Raw genomic sequence first — 27,997 nt, forward strand, 5'->3', positions numbered from 1 at the left:
ACCGGATCCGGTCTTCTTGGTAACGGATCTTCTCTGGGAGATCAGGATCTCACCGGATTTTCCCTTCTGGGAGAGTGAGATCTGATTGGTCTTCTCACAGGTGATTTTCTGGGAGGACTACGCCTGTCCACTTCATCCACCAGTCTCCGGAGAGGAGATCTGTGCTGCGGACTGGTGTACTCCTGCATACGTTTGGTAGCCCCTGACTCTCGCCAATGGTTCAATGACTTATACCACCTGGGAGACAGTCTGACCTTCGCAGCCGAAGGATCTGGCTGACGCACAGGAGATCCGAGGACAGGACTTCTGGATCTTGAAGATGTTGTTGAGGAGCCAGAAGACTGAAGTAGAATGGCGAGAAGCTGACTCCGTAACCATGATCACAGAATTGTTTGACGACAATCGAGCCCTTTCCGAATGTCTCGACGTCGAACGTTCTGGCGTCGTAGGTTTTTTTCTCGACGCCGAATGCTTTCGGGGAGTCGGCGGATCCAGCAATCTCGACCTCGAATGCCCCGATGGCGATCGATGCAAGGATCTATGGCCTCTCGACGTCGAACGGCGATGACCAGCCGTCGACGGAGCCCTCTGTCTCGACGTCGAACGGCGATGACCAGCTGTCGACGGAGCCCTCTGTCTCGGCGTCGAATGTCTGTGCGACGACGGCAAAGGGGTTTTGGTCACCCTCGACGCCGAACGTTGAGACGTCGACGGAGACTGCGTCCTCGACGCTGATCGACGTTTTACTGTCGACGGCAGATGGGTCTTGGTCCTCGACGCCGAACGTCGTTTTTTAGACTACGGCGGAGGGGTCACACCTCGACGCCGGTCGCCGCCTGGATGACGACAGCGGAGGAGTGACCTCCCTCGATGCCGATCGTCGCCCGGTTGACGACGGTGGAGGGGCCTTGGATCTCGACGCCGACCGGTTTGACGGCGGCGGAGTCACATTTTTCTACACCGGTCGTCGCCCGGTTGACGACGGCGGAGGGGATTTCGACGACGGAGCTGGATCCTTCGACGTCATCGACGTACCTGGTCTTCTTTCGACGGCGAGCCTGCCGTCGACTGTAGTTTTGACGATGAATGACCCACCGGTGGCTCTTTTCTCAGCGCCAAGCCTGACGCTGAAGCTGAAGGGCGAGAAGACTTCTCTTTTGAAGATGTTCTAGCCTTCTTGGAGCCCTTCTTCACCGGAGACCTTCCTCTGGATGACCTGTGAGCCAGGCCATAGATGCAAATTCTCTCCCTGTCTTTGAGAGTTCTTCCTGACAGGTGCTCGCAGTGAGGACAGGTGCCTGGATCATGTTCTTCAGGCAGACACAGGATACAAACGTCGTGGTTGTCTGATTTTGCCTTCTTGTTGCCACAAGAAGGGCATTTGTCAAAAAGTGAAGGCATTCTCAGCTGAAAATGCTCACTAAACGGACTAAAAAAAAAACAGTTTATTACTTGACTTGATGTAAAATGTCAAAGTAATTAGAAAAAGCTGTTAAGATGAAGTAAATTTCTGTCAGAAAAACAGAAAATTAGTGGGGCTGTGTTACCAGGATCCTTCCTGAAGGAGCCGGAAAGAACAACTGACCTAACTGTCACCCCTGAGGCATGATGAGATACCGGGGGTCATGGGTGCCTTAAAGGCACGGTGTCAGTTTTTTTGTATACAGCTACAGGTTAGCTTTTCAGTCTTTTTAGACTGTGTGTTTGCAATGCAGCCTGGGAGCTTTCTATGCTTTCAGGGTGTTATAATAATTTCTGCTGCTGCCTAAGCATTAAAACAGTTTCTAAACAATCTTTTGTGTTGTTTCTCATGTTTCTAATGCATATTATTCATGTATGGTGGAAATTCTTCACAGCATATTCCAGCTCTGATGTGATTTGGCTGCTATTGCATGTTTTTATATATACATACACATATATATATATACATATATATATATATCCATATATCTATATCTATATCTATATCTATATATATGTATTGTTGAAGCAAATAGCCCTTGAGCTTGGAAAGGCACACGACGCTCTCTCGTGCCATCAGGCTGTGTGTGCCTCGCTGTTTCATGCCTTCTGTCTTCCTTCGTTAAAAGTGAAATTCCGACGCGTTTCGAGGCAGAACGCCCCGTAATCATGGATGGGTGGGGGGGAATGATGTCTCCATGCTGGTGATTCATGTCAGTTAATGAATGTGTACCGCCCTAAGTGGGTGTGGGCTTCTAGTTGCACGCTACGCATGCTGGTTGTGGAAGTCCATTAACACGGAGTAAAATCAAACCTTAAGTAGGCTCAGTCCCCCCATCCTTTATTTCTTCCGTTAATATCCTTAAGTAGGTGCAGGAATGCAGGCAGCAAATAAATCACCTCCGAGAGTGCGTGCTTGTGGGGCACATATAATATAGTGTTTCCGGGGTCACGCACATGGGCGGGAATATTCTAATGCTTATGACTGAGGAGGATCCCCTGGAAGAGAACTTATTTACTTACTCCAGTATAGGAACTTTCAAAGATTCACGTGCTCAAACCGAAGTAAATAGCAGTAATCAGCACATTTGTCATGTACAAGACAAGAAATTATATATATATATATATATATTATATACATACACACACACACATATACCCTCACACACACACACACTTACACAAGTAAATAGTACATAACTATGCTTTTGCCCATTCATAATAGTACAATATTAGACCTTACACATAAGAAAAGGTGATGTGCTTCAAAAATGGATGGGGTGGAGAAAAGAAAGGCTCACCTTCATTGAAACCGATGCCTTAGCACTGCTTGCCCCACTGCAGCGTCTTTTATGACCTCAGAGTCCCAAGCAGCAATGCTTAGTAAATTTATGTGGTATTTTCCAGGTCGCTGCTCTACAGATGTCTGATAAGGACACACCTGCAAACAGAGCCAGAGATGTAGAGATGCCTCTAGTAGAATTAGCATGGACCTTTGACAGCAGTGGTTGACCTGCCTGCTGATGGCAGAATTGGATCGCATTAGAGATCCATCTTGAGATGCTCTGCTTCCTAGGTGGGCTATAAGCTACGAACAATTGATTAAATTTGCGGGAGGATTTGGTTCCGTCTAGATGGAACTCTCAGCAGCGTTTTAGATCCAAAGATTTCAGGGCACCCTCAGCTGCCATCTGAGGATTTAGAAAAAAATACTTTTGTTGAATGGTTCATTAAGATGAAAGCTTGAAGTTCACCAACTCTCCTCGCAGAATTAAGGGCCAGAAGGAGAGCGGTCTTCCAGGAGTGGAACTTCGCATCGGCTCTATGTATAGGCACAAAGGGGTGCTTTATTAATTGTGTAAGCACCCTGTTCAATTGCGTACGGTCTTTTTAGAAAGACGCATGCAAAGCCCAATAGTATGCGATAGGAACACAAATGAGCTTCAAGAGAAGATGTACCGATTCCAAGAGGCCCTCTCCTAGAGCAGCGCATGCGTGCAGCTTAACCTAAAAGGGAATAAAACTTTAGCAATAGCACAGGAAAAATTGGCCTCACTTTTGGTGCAACTTTACGCTTTGCCAGTGCCAGCAGGGACTGGTCATCTTGAGAGTTTAATCCTTATAATTTCACGATGGCTGCCGCAGCCATCACTAAAGTATAGAATATGAGGTTTTCATACTTTCAAGAGGGTTGCCATTTTGCATCATGTCATGCAACGTAACCAGTACTTGATACATCGACTTGCCCGCTGAATTTTATGAGCCAGATTTCTTTAGGGTGAGCTATTTTTCGGTCCCACTCGCCCTTTCTGGCGAGTATGAAAATAAACTGACGTTTGACCTCCGTCTCTAAAAGCAGAGGAAATGTGACGAGAGCAAGATTAAATGCATCTTTATTGCTCACAAAGTAAATGTGCAATAAAAATGCCTTTAAATCTTGTTAACTTGTCAAATTTGCTTGCTTTCACAGACCGAGATCAAGAGCATTTCAGTTCGGTCTAGTAGATTTTGTAGGTTACTAGACCTGCAGGTCTAGTAAACAAGCATTTGCAATGCAATAGGTCTCGCATTAGGAAAGTTTGAGCTATTGGTATTGTAAATTACATTTTTTTTTATTTGTGTGTTGATTTTGAAAATAGCAAAATTAATAGCTTTGTCATTTACAATGCCAATAGTTTTAACTTTCGCAAATGTGACACCTATAGCATTTGTAATGCAATATGTGTTGTATTTACGTGACTTAGATGCACTGACATTACAAATCACAATGGCTTAATTTTTTCAATAATTAATACTTAAATAAAAGTTATTGTAATTTATAATGGCAATAGCTTAAACTTTTGTAAATAAACTATATTTGAAGATGCGATGGGGGGACATCATGAGTCACTCTAGGCTTTACCTCTAAGGAGTCATGACTCTCCTCCCACTCAACAATGGTAATAACTAGCACACGATGCTCTGTGCAGATATGTAACTATTTATGTGTTGGTCAAATCGGTCCACTGGAAGCAGGGCCAGAAGGAGATATATAGATATATATAGATATATATAGATATATATAGATATATATAGATATATATAGATATATATAGATATATATAGATATATATAGATATATATAGATATATATAGATATATATATATATATATATAACAGGGGAGAGGTGTGGCGCCGCGGCCAGGGCGACTGACGCTGGAATCTGGGGACCACGGTTCGATCCCCGGCTCCGGCGGCAGGTTAGCCCAGCACCATGTGACTCTGGGCAATAGCTCGCTTAATCTTCCCGACGGCCCCCAGCGCCTAGAGACCCTTACGGGTGATTGTGCGCTTTACAAATGTGGACTTATATATATATATATATATATATATAAATATATATTATATATATATATATATATATATATATATATATATATCTCATAGTGGTGTGTTAGTGGTAGCAAAAAAAAATATATTAATTAAGTGGAATTTCTGTTAGCCTCTGGTAGGAGACTGGGTGTTAAGAGACAGCCTAACCTACTTCAATGTGTATATATCTTATAAGAGTAATTTCGTTTTCCACATTAAAATAAAAGTAGCAGTCAAGCAGCGCACAGCACAACATGAATCACCTCCATTAATGTATTTTATAACAAAACCAGGCGTAAAAATATTTTCAGTTTCAGAAGGATGAAGCACGGTGCCTGCCTCGCTAGGATATGTACATGGAATTTGCAGGAATATTCAAGTGATGCATAAATGTGTAAGCAGATGATACTCACATTATTTCTCTACAAAACAACAAAAATTAGGATACTTAATGACAAAATGAAGAAAAAATAAATATTGCTAAATATGTACATAAATGTTCTAAAAAATACTATAGATGGGGACCTGTAAATATAATTATGGCTGCTCACACAGCGCACATTCACTCATTGAATGGCCTTTTGTCGTTTGAAAACAAGCGCTATTACATCACATGCGCAGACATGAAAACAGTACTACAGTGCGATGCGGCATGCTGCACTATTCCTCTTCAGTTAGGAGTTGAACATTTCTGGATGCTAAAATATTATTTAATCATGTTTAAAAACATATTCTCCGGGAGGAGCCAAGCTCGCGAGCGTAATGGTCGCCTTGTAGCTCGGCTCCGTCAGCCCTCTGGCCTGACTCGCCTATCCTGTTGTATATCCTGCCCAGAGACGACAATTCCGAAGAAATAGCAACGCAACATTTCGCTCTTACTCACCGTTTGGGCTGGAGACTCCGGCATGCTGCGGTTCCGAAGTTGTGCCCCCCGAAGGGACCTGGGCCCTCGTGGTGTTGAGACCAGGGCCTCGCCTATCGGATCCGGCCTGGCGTTGTGGTGACCGTCGGCCCCGGCCGAGAGACTGCGCCACTGGTGAGAGCCGTTGTGAGAACATCCCGGTGACCCTGATCCGGGCCCGCCTTGACGGCCGTGAGGCTGGTGCGGGGCGCGGTGCTCCGTGGACTGATCGTGGGAAGGGGTCCCCCCGCCGCTGCTCCGTCCATCGACCCTGGACCCTCGTCTTCGGACTCTGTTTGAGAGGAGCGCCAGCGATATTGCAGACGGCCCCCCGCCATGGGCGAATCTCCTTTTTTCACCGAGGCTGCCATTGCTGGGTCCCCCCGGAAATCTGTAAAGGCCCGCATTTGTGAACTGTTCCGAGAATCGCGGAGGGTGGTGAGGAGGCTGAATTCACAAAATGGCTACCGACGACCTGTGCTGTGGGTCTCCTCGTGATGACGGCCTTGGGTTGCTGGACTGCACGGGGGCCTGGACGTGTGTGCGTGAGCCTACGATTGGAGACGTTCTTGATGCCTTACGATCCTTACGCGCGGCCCTGGCCCCTGGTGCTCCGGAAGACTCGATTCGTTCCACCGCCATCTTGGGTGAACGCTCCTTCATGGTCCCCTCTTGCCTCAGTGATGCCGCCGCCTCGCCTCCCCAGGTTGCTACGAGGGATACTGTCGCTATCCATCGACGGGTCTGCTGGCCGGTGAATTTGGAACCTCCTGCTCTTCGATGTTTGGAGTTTGGGGACTTGGATGTCGTGCGGGGATCCGATCCTCCCCGGGTGCCTGAGACCAATGGTGGACCGCTGCCTGTTGTTGCCTTGATGAGGTCGTGTTTCTATTTTGCAGGGAAATCCCCGCTTTTCCTAACGGCGAGACTGAACTCCTGTCTATTATTGCCCTTGTTGCTATTGCTGAGACATTTGAACTGCCTATTTGAACTTTTGCCCGCTTGCTTATTGATTGACCTCCCTGGCCTACGTTTTGCTCGTACTCTCTTTCAATTGTGTGCTTGCCTCGCATCGTGTTGTTTACCTCACACTGTCCTGTGGTGGGTGGTAACTGTGGTTAGGAAGGGACTGGGGTGAGATGCACGGCTCACGGTGGTTTATTGATGTACGGATCTGTGGCGACGTTGCTCATAATTATTGTGCTGTGGGAGACCCCCCCCGTACGTTTTTTTGGCGCTCGAGATTGTGTCGTTCTGGTTCACATGTAATATGATCGTATGGTTGGGTGGAGGGCTGTAGCCGACCGTATTTGTTTCTGCCCTTTTGCTCCTCCCTCCCATTTATTTCCTTTGTTTTGATGTCCTTTTTTGTCTCTATATTCTTCCTTTCTCTTGTCTCTACTACATTTCGGGTTCTGGTTTAGGGCGACAGGCGCGCTGTTTGGAGGGTAGGCCGTAGCCTTCTGCAGGGGTGCTGGGTGGGATGGGTCTTATTTGATGTTTTATTTTCCTCAGTTCTATGGCCCTTTTGTATCTCTTTATTGGAGTGCCGCATCTGTCCTTGCCTTCCTTGGTATGATTGGGGTGGGGTCTGTAATGTCGCTGTTCTTTTTGTATTTTTGCTGCTTTCCATTGAGACTCCCATGCCCTTCTCGTTGTTGATATTGTTGCTCTTTTATGTGTTCCTTGCTACGGGGCGCTTGTTTAGGCGCGGCAGTCTTCTCTTTCAGTTTGTGTTTTCCTTTCCCTCTCTTCTTTCCTCTTTCCCCCCCCCCCTCCCTTTTTCCTTCTCTCCCAAGGTTAGTATGACGGGTTAGTCTTGGTGTTGTCGCTATTCCGGCCCCTTTGTTCTGTTTCCGATGTGCTACTGGGTGGTGGGGATGCAAAGTTGTTCTTAATTATATACTGACTTGTGTTCACGGCCCTGTTTTTATACTGATATATACAGTGCTGACATTCCTGCATGGCTGCCCTTTAGCCGTTCTGTTACCGATGGTTTGATTTGGGAATCCGGATTCTTCTATATTGTCGCCGAGCCTGTCATACTCCTTATCGCCCTATTATAAAAAATAACCTTCTTTGCTCCTGTTTGCTGGCCGTTTGGATCCTCTCTCTCCCCCCCCCCCTTTTTAAGATTGTATTGCTTACGTTTCTCTATGATTGATTCTGTAACTCCATTCTGGACTTGACTGCTTTCACGTATTATGGCCGGCCAGTTTGGTTGTAGGCCCAGATTTGTATATCCTGTCTATACCAATAAAGGTTTACAAAAAAAAAAAAACATTCTCCTTTTACTTGTATCTATGTCGTTTTTATTTTCAAACATTTTCTGTTTTCCCTCTCCACACACATGCTGCTTTCCCGCTCTAACACGCATTTCCTCCATCCTCCCTTAGAGACTGAATTCCCTCCAGACACAAAGGAGATCAGTTACACACTTCCTGAGTTCAATATATGACATATTACAGTTTTTTGTGAAACAATAACAACCAAGGTTGAGAGAAATCCTGAATGATTGATGTGAAAATACTGAACTGGTTGAACAAATTCATGACGCCTACTGCCACCAAATACCCTATATGTTACTATAAAAGGGTTAGTGCACCTCCGAAATATACTGTACTTCCTAATTTGGGCCTAGGCGGATATATTATAAATATTACACAACAACGCTAGCATTATTATAAATCCAGTAAGACCTGCAATAGCTAGCCCTCTTTATTGAATTGGAGAAGCCAATTCATATATAGCTATATATTTACACGATGCCCCGATTCCACGAAAGGCCTTTATTCGAATGAAGAGTTTTTCTGTTCTCATCAGTCAACAGAGACTGACCAGCAGCGGACCAATCAGAAATAAGCTTACATCACAAGTGGTTTATGATTGAGGGGGTACTCTATATGTGCGCCCTGGCTTATAGATCTGTTTGATGTGGCTAATATTGAGAACATGGTTTATAAACTGAATGACAATTTGATTTATTTTAATAATGGATGGGGTCTTTTTAGAGATTCATGAGCACTTTGATTATATTTCACACATTTATTGTTCATGTTTACTCTAAGGTTTTGGATTTGACTGCATATATTTCTTGTGAATATAGATTTTCATTTTGATATTTCATTCAATTGTCACTGTATTAAACAATGTTATTGGCAATACATTTGTTTTCATTCATTGTTTATGTACTTTTGAAAAACATTTTAATAAATAAAATAAAACAGCTCCAGCTCAATATTAAAAAATACCTTAACATGCACATAGCGGTCAATAAAAAAACGAGATACCACAAAGCACAGCCTCGTGCCCCAGCAGTGGAATGGCCAGGGGGTTGTTTCCTGCCAAGCATTAGAAATCTGCATCAGTGTATCACCACATACTGTGCATGGCCTATAATGGTGGAAAACCTAGCTCAGCGGGTTAATGTGTCTACTGCAGAAATCTAAATATAAGGTGCAGGGAACTGGTTATATATTGACTGTATCAACGTAGTCTTTTATATGAAACACGTAGCATTGTATCAAACACTCACACATGTTGTGAAAGTTCTGCGAAGCAATTGAGCTTGTATAGTGCAGTAAAAAGTCAATACATTTCAATCTAAAAAACACCAGACCTCGAGCTCACCCGAAAAGAACGCATTCCCTTGAGCAGCAATACCTCGAGTTCGCCCTCCATCGGTAGGCTTCATCTAGTTTTTTCCGCAGGAGTATTTCTATAGGGTAATCCCGGCCCAAGTGACTTTACAGTACAGGATCTCAGAGATATTACGGCGAGATGCTCACAAACAGAAGAGGAGAATACGGTGTCACCATGTTGGTCCCAGGCCTGGGCGGTCATGTGACAATGCAATGCATTCTGGGGGTTGCAGTCATGGTCGGCTTCCATTTAGCTAATAATTCCAATGGTTTGTAGGTTCGAATCCCAGGAGGAAGAAGCGTCTGTGCGGTGCCCTTGAGGGCACGAGTGGGGGTGCCAGTCTCGGATGGATGAGCAGTTTGCCCTTCTGATGGGTGCACAGCAAAAGAAGTTATGTTTAATATCTTCAATATATAAGTTTCCACTCAAACACTTTGGCGGTATTCACTGAGTACCGTTTATCCGACCTTGGCCTACCCTAGGCAGACAGAACATAAAATTATATGTGTAATAAACCGGTAGATGTGAGTGCTAGAAGTGGGTAAAGCTCCGGCATTTAGGGAAATATAATTGTTTAAGAATCAACACGTGTTTTAAGGGAACAGAGAATGACATTTCAAAGAATAAGCAAATGTTGGAAATTGCTGCTTTATTCCCCCTTAAAAAGCCTTTTTTGATTGAGGATTTTTTATCGTAACCAAGACATGCCTGCAGTAATTACTAACTTTGATTCCTACTGACTTTGGCTAACTGTTCCAGGAACCACAATTTGGCAAGGAGGGCGATGGGGGAGGGGAGGCAAGAGTTTTAAAAGTAACCTGCCTTAAACAGCTCTGGGACCGTTTAACCGCAAGGTTTTAGTTTAGTTTAGTTTAAAGGAGTTTGTAGAGCGCATGGTAACACCTCCCGGCGTGTCCCCGCGCTATAGAGAAAGACAGCAGCAGCAGAGGAAGGAAAGAGAGAGCCATTTCACACAGCAAAGAGGCAAGTTTTCAGCTTCTTCCTAAATACTAATTCATTACTCTCCAACCTAATCTCTAGAGGCAGGAAGTTCCATTGCCTGGCGGCTAAGGTGCGGAATGATCTGCCACCCATTTTCGCTTTTTTGGGGCAGGTAGTTTTAAGTAGACCCATTCCTTTGGATCTGAGAGATCTGTTGGGTTCGTACACAGACACCAGATCAGACATATATGCCGGCGCTCTGTGATGAATTATTTTATGGCACCATAGCATTGCTTTAAAAGCAATCCTCTTACTGATTGGTAACCAGTGGAGGGCTGCTAGAGAAGGACGTGAGGGGGCACGGCGGGGAAGCCTTAGCACCAGGCGAGCTGCCGAGTTTTGTAGAACCTGTAGTTTGTTTATGTTTTTTACTGAAGTACCCATGAGTAGTACATTCCCGTAATCAATGCGGGACGTTATTAATGCCTGTGTCATGGTGCGCCTGGAGTTGGTGGGTAACAGGTCGAGGGTGCGGTTGAGGGTTTTCATCACCCCGAAACATTTACCAACAGTCCTCTTTACGTGGCTGTCAAAGGACAGTTTATTGTCCACCCATACACCTAAGTTCTTCGCTTCTTGTGCGGGCGTGGGCAGGGGACCCAGACAACTGGGCCACCATTCTTTCGTCCATTTGACCTCATTTCCTCCCATAATGAGGACCTCTGTTTTTGTCCCATTTAATTTCAAACAGTGTTCATTCATCCACATAGCTAGTTTGGACATGCAGGCGTTGAAGTTATCAGCTTCCTTAGAAGGGGCATGGGTCAGGGATATGAGAAGTTGAGTGTCGTCGGCGTAAGAGACAAGCTCTACGCCGAACGATTGCACCACTTCCGCCAACGGGGCCATGTAGAGATTGAACAGGGTAGGGCTCAGGGCAGAGCCCTGAGGAACCCCCTGTTCTAGCATCACCCTGTCGGAGAGGAAAGTCCCTCTTTGAACCTGGAAGGTCCTGTTAATCAGGAAAGATTTCAGCCAACCCAGTGCCTTGTTGGTGACGCCCGCTTTATTTAGACACTGTAGCAAGATGGTGTGTGCTACAGTGTCAAAAGCGGCACTGAGATCCAGCATGATAAGGGCCATTGTCTTTCCCTTATCTGCACCTTCACAGGCCACAGTGCAGGCTTCACAGTCAAAGAAAACGTTATGAGAGGTGCTTTTTTTGTACATGACGGGGTTGTGGACGGAATACCTGCCACAGCTGTGCCCCCCTGCCCCAAAACCCAGGTAATACATGCGCGCTAGTGCGCACTGAACCGTTTTACTTAACTGGCAACGATATTAATAATGCAAAAAATGACAAAGAAACATTTACAGTAGTAATAATAAAGTAACTACGAGAGCGTGTTGTACTATATCTAAAACAGTATTATTGTGCTAGTCAATATTATTAGAAAGATCCGCAAGACAAGGTTGAGGTGCAAGACCGCCTCCAACATCTTGTCCTCACTGTCACTACCCCAATCCCGGACTCCATGATTCCCGCATCCTGGGTGCCTTGGGGCGACCGTGGGTGGCATAAAGTCCCACAAGGCAACATAGAATTCTGTTTCTAAGTGCTAGGATAAGGGTCCCTAGATAGCAGGCACAAATACTACAAGCAAGCTGCTATTGTTTCTGAGAAGGTACGCGACGTGCAATGCGTGCGCGCACCTACATGTTACTGTATGCGTGGATGGGGCGCGGACAGGCAGCCGTTCATAGCAGCAGAACGGGGGACATGGGGCTCCTCAGCTGTGTGTGGAAACATGGAAGCCGCGAAAGGCTGGATGGATGATGCCAGGACAATACATACATTCACGCAAACGATGATGAGCGTTGTGTCATGACAACTGCACACATATGAGCTCCGTGATAAGTCACTTCACCTTACACTGCTGCACTGAAATTAAAGCAAACACTCGCTACTTTTGCACGCCCCGATCTAATCTTGTAATAAACTGCTGAAATGTTGATTTTGGGGTGCCAGGTTCTCCTCTTCACAGCTGCATTCATGCGTCCTTATCTGCGATTTACAGCCTGGTTTTTTTCGTTGTTTTTTTGCCCAAGTCCGCATTTGCTTGCACGCCATCCGTTTTCATCTGCTCGCTAATTGTAATACCATTACAGCAGACATAATGTTATTAGTAATCAAGCAGTTCATCAAACGAGGCGGAAACAACTTTAAATGCCAAGTTCTGCAAATGCCAAAAGGGTAATATCCATGTAAGATGTAAATACGGGGCTGCATGCTACAACACGTGACTGCAAAACTACCCTTTGCAAAAACAGACTTTCTAATACGGAAAGGCAAAATCTGCACCGTTCAGAAATATCGGCCTATAAAACAAGAAAAGGAAGCCTTAACAACTGAAGAGGCTGAAGGTGGGAGGGCGGGGGAGATACTCTCCCCTGCTACCGTGTCTGTCGGCAGACGCTGGGAGGGAGAGCCCAGCCGTGGGGAGAGCTGCCCTCCCCGTGTCCCCTGCGCCTCCGCTCTCCGTGCCTGCTTCACAGCTGTGGTGAAAAATTTTATCAGCTTGTTAAAATAAACAAGCAGATAAGTTCTTTACCACAGTCGTAAAACAAGCCAGGGTGTCCGGAGGGGCTGTCTAAAAAGCGGACAGGGTGACAACTGAAAACCCTCCTTTTCAATGGGAAGCCAGCGTTTACCCTAAACGCTGACGCTACCCAATGAAAAGGAGGGGCTGGGCTTACAGGACACTTTTTAGAACAAAACCTCTAGCAGGGCGTGGCTAGCAGCTTGGCTGCTCAAGCCCACGCCTCTACAAGACCTAAAAATGTAATGATTTTTTTAGCCCTGGTAACTTTTCCCTTGAAAGTAAGAAACCATTTCCTATAGTAAGATAGCTGCTACGGTTCATCAACCAACAAGGCAGCCATCCTGAAAATGCAGAGACAAACAAAAGGGTTCAGATAGCATATATTAAAAAAAGAATTAACAGCAGACCTGGATATAATTGGACAAGTTTGAGCTTGTTTTAAAATATCAACAATCTACATAAAGCTGAAAATTCCACCCTAAAAGCTGATCAGTCAAAGCACACATCCCAACCATTCATCATTGCAGAAAGGAAAGAGCATATACCAGACTGAGAAAAACGAAATCACAATAAAGCAATTAACTATGCACTTGATTACAAGATAAAACCTACTTGAGATACTGCTGGGATTTCAAAATGAATTTCTCCTGAAGTCCATCTTCATCATCAAACTGTTCCATGGGTTCTACAATAACAGGACGAGGGATTCTGCAAAGAAAATGCTTTATGTTAGAGATTGACAGTAAGGTGGAAAAATCGCAAACTGTAAAAGAGTAAGAGGGAAAAAAAGAAAAAAAAAAAAGAAGACTAGCAGACAGACCATTTCACGGTTGTGGATCTAGGCATCTTTAGGGCCATATAGGTGATGAAGTATAAAACTAATATTAATCTCCTTAAGGAAAGCACTGAAAATCAATGTTGGAGCAGAAAATTACAAGATTATTCCCTATACTGGTAATTGTGTGGGGAGGGGGAGGTGTTCACCAGGGCAGCAAGGTTGTGAAACTTGTAACTCCGCCGGGGCCTAAATATCGCAGCTAGGTGTATGTCATATGCAAAAGTCAGAAGGGAGCACCGGAGTATGAGAAGCTGATACACCACCTGCTCCGGAACCCGGCCCCAGATTGAGGTGCCTTGGACTATAAAGTGAGAGGGAGAGTAGCCACATAACGCAGCCAAGTTGCCGAGGCCACAAAGGGCATACAAAGCTTTCTGACCCCTACTGTGAGGTGCCCAAGCTCCCCCACAGCAACATATATTTCCCCACTCCCCCTTTGAAGAATCTCAACAGTAAGCAAGTGTGAGCTCCTGAGGGAGAGGAGAGCCTGATGTGCCTCCTGTTTTTAAGCCTGGCCCCTACCCGAGGAGCCTTTGATGCTGGCCCGCAACCAAGAGACTGGGCAACACAACATGACCTGTGTGGCAGGGCTCATGCTTCAGAGGTAGGACCTCTGGAAATCTCACCATGATGCACTCAAGAGGCCCCACAGTGACATAATTCCCATCTTCCACCTTTTAAATGGGGGAAGAAGGGATTAGATACCAAGTACGTTGGGGCACACATGTGGAACAAGCTACTTACCACAGCGACTCACTCGATAATCCATCTCAACCGCTCCCGAGCCTGGCGCTCCATTTGAAAACACACTGGACCATCAACAGTTTTACTTAAACAAGCTGTCAAACAAAAATCCAGAGCACATGAAGAGGGAGTCTGTTTGGGTGGCAGCAGTCTTTGGATAATAATTACACTATTTATCCCCCGCAGGCTGCTTACTACCGTCTTAAGACTGATACTTAACTAAGCCCTCTGCCTGCTGTCCACTTAAGCTACAGTCAGACTACTGTAATGATGAGGGCATGTAATCCTGGAACATGAACACACTCGGACATGCTCTCACAGAACTTGTTCCCACCTAGTGAATACGAATCTTGATTCCCTTTGACAACTTGAACACCACATGCCACCCAAAAAACAGCAACAAAGTTGTGTCACCAATTATTTCCCAACTTCCCCCAAAGATACTTGCGGTAGCAAACCAACAGGTCCGAACGAACAGGACCCTTACAAGGGAACATTTTCTATCTAGCCTGCAACAATGTAAAAACAAACTAAGAGAAGAGATCGAAACATACATGCTGCAGTACCTCAACAACCTGAAGGCACCAACAGGAATTAAGAGACTCTCTCAAACAAGATATTCAGTCGGCTCAAGAACTTTAGATGCGACGTTCATGATAGAATCCTTGGAGAGACACATGGAATGTCAGCAAATGACTTAATCTGCAGGTCCTCCCCCAGAATGCAACCCTCAAATGAGGACCTTGAAAACAGGTCCTGTAGGGGAAATATTTGTATGCGAGATTGGGTGAAAGGAGCAGAGGTCTTGGGCGAGGAGCACCCTCACGGCCTCCGATAACACACTAAACATCATACAAAGGAATGTTAATCACATCCGATCGCAAAGGCCATTTAATTAATATTTTCTTATACGTTAGTCTTTGTTTTCGGTTCTGATTTATTGATAAGAGGTTAATATCCTTTACCAGAGTGACATTAATGAGGTACCCCAGTCGAATAAAACTTGACCCTGGATGACCCTAGCACCTATGCCCAATTTAAACATATTTTGACGTGCTACTATATAATGTTACTTTCCCTGTCAAGCAGTTCCTAAATAACAGTTATTCCACAGACCTCAATAATATGAGTGAAGACTCTGGACAGTAAGAGTAGGTTTGCACCTTGAAGACATTTTAGGATTTACATGTTGTACATTATTCCATCAACTAGTGGTTAGGCATGGAACTCTTAGTCCTTTGTTTTTAGGTCAAGCCTACGCAGCGCGCAAGTGCTGGTTAGAGGGACCCTTTTGCCATCACACTGTACTTTTTGGAAACTCGTGCATGTTTGGCACTGCTTCCAAAGAGTGCTCGTGCATGCAGAGTGTTTGCCTTGCGGGAGCGAGCAGCGGCACCATCGGTTTGTAATTATCGCGCCTGCACCTACTCACTCCCGCAAGGCCAAACGCTCTGCATGCACGAGTACGGTTTCACTTGCGGCGGTTCTTTAAGGCACCGCTCTTTTAGTGCAGAACACGCGGAGTTTAAGCTCTGCTCCGAGAACCCCTTGGGCACCAGATGTGATAACACTGAACGACTGCTGACCGGGAAGTGCCGGGCATGGCAGGCAGGTAGGTAGGCTGTTCAAGGATTACAGGAGGGGGTGGAGAGGCCATCTTCCCGCATTATGTCCAGGTCACAGGCATCGGGGTGGGTCACATCACGCTGGGGATCACGGTTCGATCCCGGCACCGGCAGCAGAGGTCTGCCCAGCACCAAGCGACTCTGGGCAATAACTCGCCTAATCTTCCCGACGGCCCTCAGCGCCGGGATGTCTACGGGTAGCTGTGCGCTTTACAAATACTGGATTTACATTTTTACATTTACTGGGCTGAACACACGGGCCGCTGCAGCCCTGCACTGATGTTAGACACTCAGTCCAGTCATGCCCAGGTAGAAAGAAGCGAGCGCCATGCTTCACAAAGTTACTCTGCCTCTCAGCACCGTGACGCAGCACACGCCCTGGTGTCAGCGCCCACATGAACAGAATCTGGAGGGAAGGGTCTACTGATAAACAGGCAGGACATGGAGGGATGAAGGAAGAGGGTAAACAAACCCAGGAGCATCAAGCCCATGATTCAGAATTCATTGTCTTCATACATTACTTGTGATTGAACACGCACAAATACACGGGTGCATAGACAAGTCACTGGCTAGACAGTAAGATTGTAACCTCTGAAGTAAACATGCCTTTTCTTATTCATTTCTCAGTAACTCATGGGCTTAATTGACACTCCAAGAAAGTATTTACAAAATGTAATGTTCCCCACTATCTAATAAATGAGATCATGCAGGTATGTTGTGGCATTTAAAACAATCTGCAACGTTTTATTACATCACAACAATGCAAATATATACATTTCTCTGCAAGCGCACATTGCCAAGCACCTGAAGGGCCTCGACGGGCTTTCTATCCTGAAATCAGCTACTTGTAAACTCCTCACCCTCACATACAAGCCACCAAACAACCTTGGCATAGACACCTCATATCGGTGGCCTACTCCCCGCCCACACACCCCTCATCCAGCGTGTTAAGGCAGGGAGGGGGATGCTCTCTAGCACATCCGCAGGAATTGACGTTTTATTCAGGGATGTAGACTTGAAGACAAAGAACCAGGGCCACTGGAATTTTGAGGGAGGGGAGCACCAAATTACGTGCAACCTGGTTTGACTAAATTATTTGGCAAGTAAAGGTCAATTATGAAGCACTTTTTTGATAGTTTGAAGTCATTATTTTGTAATTTTGATATGGAAATACAGTTTGTGGAAACATTTCACCTCAGTAGTACCACTGCGCGCAAACATATGTGGCCACGTTTTTATTAACTTTGCATCCATTTAAGCTAAACACCTTTTTCTTTGTTAAAAACCTGCAGATTATGGCGTAGGTGATGGATTATGTGGCAAATCCTTAGTTATGCGTAATAAACTCCAGCACAGTCTCAATTACAGTGGGCATGCAAATAACCCAATAACCCAATCTTTTGCCTCGTCACTAACTGAACTGAACAGTAAGTCACATGGTTATTTTGTTTTCCTGAATAAATCAATTATCAGTGACGAGGCAAAAGATAGCCCCTTGGCGAACAGGTTGGCAATACTGGTGCTTTTTTTGGTTTGTACTAAAAAGGAGGCAGCCTGATAAGATAAGGATCAGGAATCAAAGGATATGCCTATTTTTGTGAAATGCGCTGCTTTTACGTTACGATATGATACAGCGTGGAATTTGTGGAAATCATCCTTTCCTTTATCTCTTTTTTTGTAAAATGTATGCAATAATCCCAACACTACTAGCCCATCATAAAAATTATTCTTCATATCTTCAAATGCGTTTGTAAAAAAAAAAGTCCTCTTTAATCTCTATTTTTTAAAGTATCTATATAATTCAAAATTCAAGGGGCCTCAGGGTCTGTAAACACGCCATACTAAATGTAACAAATACATCGGAGCTATTTGTTACAAGCAGACAACCATGACCCACAAAAGGAATCCCCCTTTATTGGAATAAAAAAATATTTCTGCTCACTCAGGAACTGTAAACAGGGCAGCTTTCTTTCCAGAAATTGTAGGAACGTTTAGTTTTTCTAAAGCTTTCACGATGTTTTCACAGAATTTAAAGAGAAGGCTTTTTTTTTTTACTCAGCACTGCTGTAGATAAACAAGCATTCAACACCACATAATTCAACACAATGCCACCCAATTTCACGAGACAATTCAATACAAAACAATTACAATCTACGTAATACCACTCAACACCACATAACTCCATCTAATCGCATGCTACTCAATGCCACATAAATACATTCTATGCCACATACACTCCACACCATGCCACAATTCCATCCAACATCTTTTCACTAATCACACTGTTTCATACCACACAAATCCATTCCACACTACATAATTCAACACCAAACCACATTATTCCACTCCACAACATTAAATTTACAACACAGTATTCAACATCATACCAAAAATTTCAACCGCACACCACATAATTAACCTTCAATACAAACTCCACAACACAAAATACCATTCCACACAATTCACTCCACAGAATGTAAATAGTAAACACAAAATAACTATCAACATAATAGAACTGCACACCATGCCACATAAGTCCACTACTCAAATCCACACCACAACTAACCATTCCAATCCACCCCACATTATTCCACTACACACCACATACATCCACTCCAACCCAGTGGATTTTTGTCACCAAAAACACAAACCTATCCATACAATTCTCAACTCCACACATTTCCAATCCACACCACATAATACAACTCAGCACAATTACACAACACACCACATATATCCAATCCACACCACAAATCCAATCCACATCACACAATTCTGCATCATGCCACAAAATTCAACAGCGCATCACAAACTCCACTACATACCACTCCACAACACAAAATACCATTCCACATAATTACTCTCCATAACACAGAATCCCACCTCCAGACGATTCCAGTACACTTAATACCACATAATTACACAGTACACCATGCCACACAATTCCGCTACATAAATTCACTCTACACAACTAATCCAATACAACCCTCATAATTCCACTACACCCCACATACGTACACTCCATAATACATAGGTAAAGACATTGCCATTTACAATGTCAATAGCTTCAACTCAAAATAATGCAAGACCGATTGCATTTTGTTAAACAAAACTATCCCAGCAGTAGTACAAGTAAGGGTGCAGTACCTATTTGGCCAATAGATGTCCCTTTTCAACTCCATAAGGACACCTAGTTACAGCCAGTGACGTTGCAAAACTTTTCTTGCTTCATGGATTTTATTTGATTCCATCAGTAATGTGAGACCTAATGCATAGCAAAGGCGTGTTTTTTAATGCAACTAAAGAACATGTGGTAGAGCATTGTCCTTTACAGGCAACTTATTTTCCATTGAAATGGCCATTACATTTTGTACGGACATGCAGTTTTACTTATGAAACGATATTGCACACAAATATGTGGAAGTTTTGATCTTTTAAAAATCTTTGCTTCCATCTTTCAAAGGTATTGACATTTTTGGTTACAGAGAAGGACAACAGCCTTTTTTTCATATACAGATTACAGTCGGAGAAAGTAAAGTGAATTATATGGCAAAGTGAGAGGCGTTGGTTAACACCAATCAATATCCATGCTCAAAATCATAAGGTGCAGTTTGTCAGAAGACGTAGACTAACATTTGACCTCCGTCACTTAAGCGCAGCAAATGTGAAAAGATAAATGCATAACTTAAAGGCATCTTTATTTATTGCTTAGACTCGAGCAACGCAACAAAAATCAGCTTGAAACCCACCACTGGATCGCAACCCAGTTTGAGGAACACTGTGAAGATCATTCATTCTGAAGTGCTCTTGCATAGCGCCTCAATGTAGAAACCACAGCTTTCAGCAACACACAGTTGACAAATAACTATTACAGAACCGGAGATTGCATTACCATCGTGTATGGCACCATTTTCAATTTCCACTGTGCCCTCTGATATATGTAAATCACCACTAAGATGGACGAGGCAAGCCTACAAATAAGTAGGCAAGTGTAGGGGGTCAGTAAAGTCAACCAATTGTAAACAATGGGTGGGTTGCAAGCGCCTTATGTTCTTGGTAAGCTGCTAGTAACAGCTACACCATCTGGGAGGCTCAATTAATAAAATTAATTCAAAACACAATATATTGAATTTGCTTTTAAACTTCTCTGCATGAATTATGTTCCATGGCGGCCAAGCTCTTACCATTACAAAAGTGCATCTTGTAGCTAGTCAGTCTACACATACACTAGTTTAGCCAGCTTTGCATTTTCAACTCTAGCACCCCCTATAAGGATATACATTTTTAACCGTTAGCCAGTGCACAGTCCAACACACCTTGGTGAAAATGAATAGGCAAAACATTGCCACACAATCTTCTACCATACTGAGAGACTAACATATATATACATTATAACAGCAGAAGTAACCAACTACAAGGACTGGACTGAATATTGATAGTCCAAATTATTCACACCACTGATCGAACTTGCACCCACCTTTTCATGGCTATATTCTTGGACCACACAAGGTCTGAGGAAAATCCAATTCTGACAGACGGAAGAGTTACTTACCTTCAGTAACGATATATCTGGTAGAGACACAGTCTAGCTGCAGATTCCTTAACTTAGAATATCCCCAGGCGTCAGACTGGATCCGTAAAATCTTTTTCCCCAGCAATCCAATGAAGTGACATCAATGAGGCCATATAAGCCCCTCCCGACATGCGGACGTAAGTTTTCTACAGGAAACTTTGCCGCGCCACAACGCGGAGCCATGACAAAAACTGCGATAGCAGAGAAACAGTGTATGGTAAAAAAGAGCAAATCATTTACGAGACCAAAGTAAGTTGAAAAAGCACCCAGCACCAGGAAGGACTGGAGGGAACTCACAGAGCCTGTGCTGCAAGCAAGGGCCTAACAAAGCGCCAAGCTGCGCCTCATGCCATGGGGCTAACAGCTGCTGCACAAAGGATACGACAAGGCAGACACAGATTATTACCACAGGAGGTCAGGTAAAATAACTACAATATTGAAGGAACATGATGCCAGACAAGTGATGAGAAGTGAACGACCACCAGAAGTGCGCCATATCATGGCCATCACAGATTAGGCGGGCCAGATCGGCACAGGAGATCTCTGTCAAGGAGGGGAGGAGCCGTTCAACAGTGTCCCAATGGGCAAATGTAGCCAGAGCAAATACACACAACGCGTTGAGGGACCGGAGTCCCGAGCTGGCGGATGCAAACACATTGCGGCCATATGACTCCAACCACCAAGACTCCTGTGTGGGAGGATGCAACGGAGTGGGAGGATGCAACGGAACAGGAGTCGCAGAGAGAACTGCTGGAAGCACAAGTCCTCCAGCTCCAGGATGGAGGGTCAAACAGGCGGGGTCAGTGAGAGCAGGCCGATGGCGATGTGCCACAACATGATCCACGGGGTCCTCAGACGAGGGCCGTGCCCACGTTCCGAGAAGGATGTCAAACAATGACTCCGCAAAAAGTAACAATGGTTCCATGTTCCCCGCACCCTGGTGCAGAATATCCAGCAAAGGCTCCATCCCTAAAATGTCTGCAGCCCTGACGAACGTCCCACTAGCCCAGTGGCCCCACGAAGCGGTGAGAGCAAGTCATCAGTAGGTGATGGACACAAGTTAAACCAGCCACTTAACAGGGGCTCAGCAGCAGGATGAGTAGGCCAATGCTTCACTGGCGCCTGCTCTGGAGAGCAGTGAAATTACTCAGGGGATTGTGAACACACCGGGACCATATCCTCCACCAATAAAGCTGGAGGCTGTACCGACCTCGGAAGAGGCCTGGGCCCTTCGAGCCGGCGACCTCCCAAGAGGCCTGGGCCCTTCGAGCCGGCAACCTCCCAAGAGGCCTCGGCCCTTCGAGCCGGCGACCTCCCAAGAGGCCTCGAGTTGAACCGGCACCCTCCGAAGGAGGCCTCGAGTAGAGCCGGCGACCTCCGAAAAGGCCTCGACCGCTCGGAGAGAGTACGCTGAAGCAGAGTCGTGCACCGCGCCGGAGCCACCTACAGATGCCGCAGGGACCCTCGGAAGGCTGTGCGACAGCGCTCTGGAAGGGCCAGACGTGGTAAGATGCTCCTACGGGCCGTGTCCAGACGTTGCAGCGACTCTGGTGTCAGAGTCAGGGCACTCGGCGTTCCCACGGGGATTTCGGTTGTAACTGGCGCACTCCACGGAGTCATGGTGCTTTCCCAAGCACCACATACAGATTTCATGAGTGTCCGTCACTGACATCTGTCGCGAGCAGGACTGGCGCGGTTTGAAGCCCGCAAAGGGCATCGAACACACTGTTCCTGGACGCGAAAAGGCATCGAAAAGGCCTGAAATTAACAAAAACAGACCCGGGGTTTTACTTTCCCGGATCCACGTTAGGACGCGGAAAAGAAGAAAACTGACGTCAGCACGCCGGGAGGGTCTTATATGGCTCCATGGACGCCACTTCCGTGGAAGACTTCCGGACGGAGCCCAGCGGCACAGCCTTCCAGCGTGCAGAAGTATTGTGGGGGGAAAAAGATTTTCCGGATCCAGTCTGACGCCTGGGGATATTCTAAGTTAAGGAATATGTGGCTAGATGTCTTCATCAGATATGGCCTGTTCTAAATCAAATTAATTTTCTATGCTGGCCTTATACCACCCCACCTGACTTCAAGAAAACCGCTGCACATAGGGTGCAAATTCTTTGGCTCGTTCGTTTGCATGGTTTATTTATTTTCGACACTTATAGAGCACACCGTCACCCTATGGGCATCCTGGCGCTAACATGTGTGCGCCCAACTGGGCTCTTATTACGAGGGGGGTCTCACCAATTTAGTAGAGTTATGCCCTAGGATAGAGCCAGGTCTTCAGTCTCTTCCTAAACAGAAGATCTTCCAGTTTTCTCAACTCGGATGGAAGATTATTCCATAGTCGTGCTGAAATCCCTACCTCCCGATTTTACCTTTTTGAATGCTCATCCTTTCCTTTTTAATGCTCTACTCAGGCATTTAAAGGGGCTACAATCTTGCACACTCAATGCGGAGGATGGTTGAGGATTTGAATATGAAAAGGGAATAAAGCTTAAATTTTAAAATGTAATTTAGACACGGTGTAAAGTGCTTCCTGGTCATGAAAATTGTTTCGCTAATCTATATTCAGATAATGGTCTCTGCTGTTGTAACAACAGAACCTGAGGAGAAAACAATGAATACAACAATACCACTTTTATGGTCAAAGCCTACCTGAAAGTGCAGCTGTCTGGTTGTGAAAGACTTCTTGGGGACATTCTGACTGCTTCACTGGGAATGCATTCTGCCCTTTGCTTCCTACTGGCTTTATGGTTTGCAACTCATATGGTGTTTGCTTTCTATTTGCTGGCTTCATTTGCTTTAGGCAACCCCACATTTCTTTGCCCCTCCTGTTGACCATAGCCCATCACCTCTCTTTTTTTGTGAGGCACTCCAGAAAAGTACATGCGCCTATATTGTATAAACTGCTGTATTTCTTTGAAAAGTTTCCCTGCTTACTGTCTATCGGTTTAACTAAATTATATTTATCTCTACCACAACTTGATGCCTCTGCAGAACAATGATCAGTCTATGACAGAGCAGGGTTTATTTTGACCATTGCTCTTTACAAATAGTGTTATTTAAACAATACTCTTTTTCAATTTCATGCCCATGCCATAGGCACTGGAAGTAGAGGACACTCTCAAATACCTGGAGTTCAGAAGTGAATGAGCAATAAACAGGCGTTTAATTGTATTTATTTTTTATTTTATCTTGTTACATTTGCTGTGCTTTCAAAGACAGAAGTCAAACGTTAAGCTCTGTATCCCAGGTAGCTTGGTGTTTACTTTTTTTCTCCAATGAAAAGTGAAAGGAATTATGTGATAATCTTGCTGGGTATATAAAAAGGATGTTGAATGTTTTTTTTCCCTAGCACACAACAAAATGTAAATCCCAGTAAATAAACGATAAAATGAATGACAGAATGTATCAAAATTAGGAAAGTACCAATTAGTTACAAGTTTTTTGTAATTTTGAAGTGTGCTGGAAACAAATATTTTAATAGGAACAAATCAATACACTAGGGAATGCCGATTTCCACAATTATCGTGCGCTTTAGAGTATCATCAGTATGTCTGTGCAAATGTAATGGTCATTTCAATAAAAAAAAAAAAAGGCAGTTGCAGCAATGGCAGTGCACTACTACAACATGCATACACCACAACACTCTGCGCCACTCCACGCAAATCCACTAATTTTTAGCCATGCTGGTGTACAACATGGCTAAAACACAATGGAAAAGCAAATAGCTCTTGCACAGGCGAAACCGAATGGCTTTGCCAATGCTTGTTTTACATTAGTTACACATTTTTAAAAGCATTCGTGAAACAAAGCTTAAGCACGGCTTCCGACATGCATTAGAATACACAATTTTAAGGGAAACTAAATCAACTTACGTGGTCAATAGGAGTGCACCTTCACTACACCTTTCCAAGGCTTTCCGTGCAGGAGGTTTGGAAACAAATTCCACAAAACCTTTCCCTGTAGCCCGACCACGGTCATCAACTATGACAATGGCTCTCTCCACTGGGCCAAACATGGAAAATGCTTCTTCTAACAGCTCATTGGATACTACTGGAGAAAGATTTTTAACAGCCAGGGCAGCACCATGTGTAGCAAAACGGATTCGAAGTGGTCTGCCATTCAGAATGGTACCGTCCAGTTCTCCTTTGGCGATTTCAGACAATGTCCTTGACTCCTATAAGAGAAATAAAAATGAAAAAGAGTCAATTAGTCCATTTTATTTTTAACATTCAAAATGTTTTTTTGATCTACAGAAAAACAAGTAACAGTGCAGCACATAAGAAAATGGCAAGGTCAATAAGCATACATACATCATGATGTTCATGATGTCATGCTAGACAGAACAAGCATTTGCAATGCAATAGGTCTCGCATTAGGAAAGTGTGAGCTATTTATATTGTAAATTACTTTTTTTTAAATATGTGTTGGCTTTGAACATATATAAATTAATAGCATTGTTATTCACAAAGCCAATCGCTTACACTTTCCTAATGCGAGTCCTATTGGCTATGGCAATGCTTATTGGTAGCAAGCAAGAACAGTGCTGATGTGGTGCTGAGTGATGATGTGGTGCTGAGTGATGTGGTGCTGTCGCGGTGCTGTCCCCGCGCTGTGTAGTGTGAGGCACGTGCAGCAGTGTGAGGCACGTGCAGCAGTGTGAGGCACGTGCAGCAGTGTGAGGCACGTGCAGCAGTGTGAGGCACGTGCAGCAGTGTGAGGCACGTGCAGCAGTGTGAGGCACGTGCAGCAGTGTGAGGCACGTGCAGCAGTGTTACTGAATACACCAACCAAATTTGGGTTGGTGTATTCAGTAACATGGAGAGTAGAGTGTGACAGGCACACTGGGCTTATTGAAACATGCTGAGGGAACGAGTGTGCAACCAACAGAGCGAGAAGTGGAAATGAAGAGAGGGGGATGGCTTTTCAAAGGTTGCTTTTTGTCTGGTACGCTAAGCGTGAACACAGTAATAAAACTGTTCAGGGGGATGGGCTCCTGCATAGCCATACTGCTGTATGCTTGACAGCACATTTGCCCATTATTGAAGTGTCTGTCTAGGCAATGGTCACAAGCGACAGGTTAGTGGGAAGATATAGTTTTGGGGGAAGTCACAATTCAGCAAAGTCTCACATGGTGGAATGATAAATATTTCACTGGACAGATCATTGGTTGACCCTCGGCTGCAGATGTGTTACCACAGACTCCTCACTTATGTGGTGGAGGGTTTACCTGGGCAATATGATGTTCAGGATACCTGGACACCCGAAAAAAAACTGTGCCACATCGGATTTCAGGATCTTACAGCAATCCTGTTGGTCTTAATGTAGGTAGCTGGCTTTTTATGTAGTGGACCAAAATGATGTATACATGTAGAAAATCCAGACGATTTATATACAGGGCTTAAATTAATAATCATGTATGCTCTCTTTTGTGATAGTGTGGACGAGCAATTTTGGGCTATCAGAGGGTAGTGTTAAGTATTTGTTGTACACACAGTCAATAAATGAGACGCACTCAAGAAGAAGAAGCTCAAACCTAATTTAGAGAAATTACATGTTTTTATATAATTTTTAGAAAAAGGATGATGACCCCCTGCACTCCAAAGTAAACTCTAATTTAACCAGTTTGTAAATGTTTGCATTCTTAGGGTGCTGGGAATGATCACCTCCTAGTCCTAGAGGTGCTGTAGATACCTGGCGGCGATGGCTCGCCAAATAAGTGGTTACATTTTTTAAGATCCAATCAGTAAAGTAGCTTAGATCGATGTCATCTTTATTTAAATATTGATTAAATCATATTTCATCATATGATAGAATATCCAATAGTTAGTACAATATCAGACGTCCAAATTGTTCAATTGTTCGTCAATATAGCTGTACACGGAGGCATCTGTCCCAGAGGCATTTCGAGCCAATGGCTCTTCTTCAGAGGGGATTTGTTCCACAAGAGATGTAAAGAAATACTAAGGTCTTTGTCCTAGGGCCAAAGGGCAACACATGATAGTTGACAAGTGACTTAGGTTACCATGTAGAATGAGTAAAGTGCTCAGAATGAACCAGAAATAAGTTTGTGGGCCGTAGTCACCAAATGTCTAAAGGAAAATAAAGTGCCAAGTCCAAAGGAAACAGTTCTAAATGAATAACCAAAGATACAGTGGTGAGTAACCAGCGTGCCGGGACGTGCGATGCGATATTAATCAACGTGAAGTGTTGAGCACATAATGTGTAAGCTGTATGATATAACGCAGATGTTTATTAAAGGTCTGTGCGTGTGAAACGGTCTGGGTTAACCGTGCAATTTAGGTAAATCAAACAGATGGTGGCTTGAATCGGTACAAGAACCGGCTTCGAAAAGAATAAATATAGGAAAGAAACAGACATTAGATCATGCGCGTGAAAACGGGTGAACGCTCACCTCAACACTGCGTACAAAGGTGTAAGTGTCTCACATACGTACAGTAAGTTTGGCGTCTTCTCGGAACGAGACCCGGAAGACGCGAGGGGAATGTTATGAGCGAGGTGAACAATTAAAGAAAGAGGACTGCGGAGTGTGATCCCTTCAGTCAGTAGGGAAGCGTGTTCACGGCGATACGCAATAAAGGTTGTGAAAAGGATGCACACAAAAAACGGGGGCATGCAACCAAGAGGTTGGGAACACCCGAAACATAAACAGAGAAACAATATGAATCCTTAATGCGAGGTGAGACTACAGTAAACCTAGAAAGAGGATAGTAAGTGGAGAAACAAACCAGAGTGCGAGAATAAAGAGAACAAGCTGCTTTTGAAGGATAGGCAGCGCTGGGAGGAGGGCTGATTCTGCGGACCACTTGAAGTGGCTGGTGTGAAATGTCATGCCTCTCGAATTACAAGTTCTGGCATTGCACAGAGGGGGGCGGGGGAAGAGCATTCCTTTGAAGGTTGAAGCTCTCGGCTTTGCTGTGGCGGGTCTGATGCGAGACACAATGGTGGTTTGTGACGTGGCTGGTGTGGCCGGGGGGGGCGTGGGAGCGGAGGGATTCCTTTGAAGTCTAATGCTTCTGATGCCTGGCTCGGGGAGCAAATGGCAAGCGCGTGCATAATCCGCCTGCCAAAGCCCCTTGGTAAGCTTTCCTGTTGCACCTCTATAGGTCTCGACAGCTGCAATGCGCAAGCGCATTGGCAGGTCGAGACCTAAAAAAGAGGGTGTTCATAGCAGAGCAATGGGGCAGATTTGCATGTAGAGTTCAAAAGAACACAGAGTTCCGCCAAATACCTTTGCAGCACGATTAGCCCAGCCATTTCACTCTAACTACGTGTAAGGTAAAATGGTTCAC

General features: G+C 44.7%; 1 protein-coding gene across 1 annotated transcript in view; it reads right to left on the reverse strand.

Moving 5' to 3' along the window:
• PSPC1 (paraspeckle component 1) overlaps positions 1-27,997 on the reverse strand; it is a 294,586-nt gene that overhangs the window by 248,040 nt on the left and 18,549 nt on the right. Inside the window, exons 2-3 of the mRNA XM_078657072.1 lie at positions 24,560-24,861; positions 13,514-13,609 (exon numbers count right to left, since the gene is read on the reverse strand). Of these exons, the coding sequence (XP_078513198.1) occupies positions 13,514-13,609; positions 24,560-24,861 (398 nt within the window). The remainder of the gene's footprint in view (positions 1-13,513; positions 13,610-24,559; positions 24,862-27,997) is intronic.

Source organism: Lissotriton helveticus, chromosome 8 (assembly GCF_964261635.1).
Source record: "Lissotriton helveticus chromosome 8, aLisHel1.1, whole genome shotgun sequence".
NCBI lineage: Eukaryota > Metazoa > Chordata > Amphibia > Caudata > Salamandridae > Lissotriton > Lissotriton helveticus.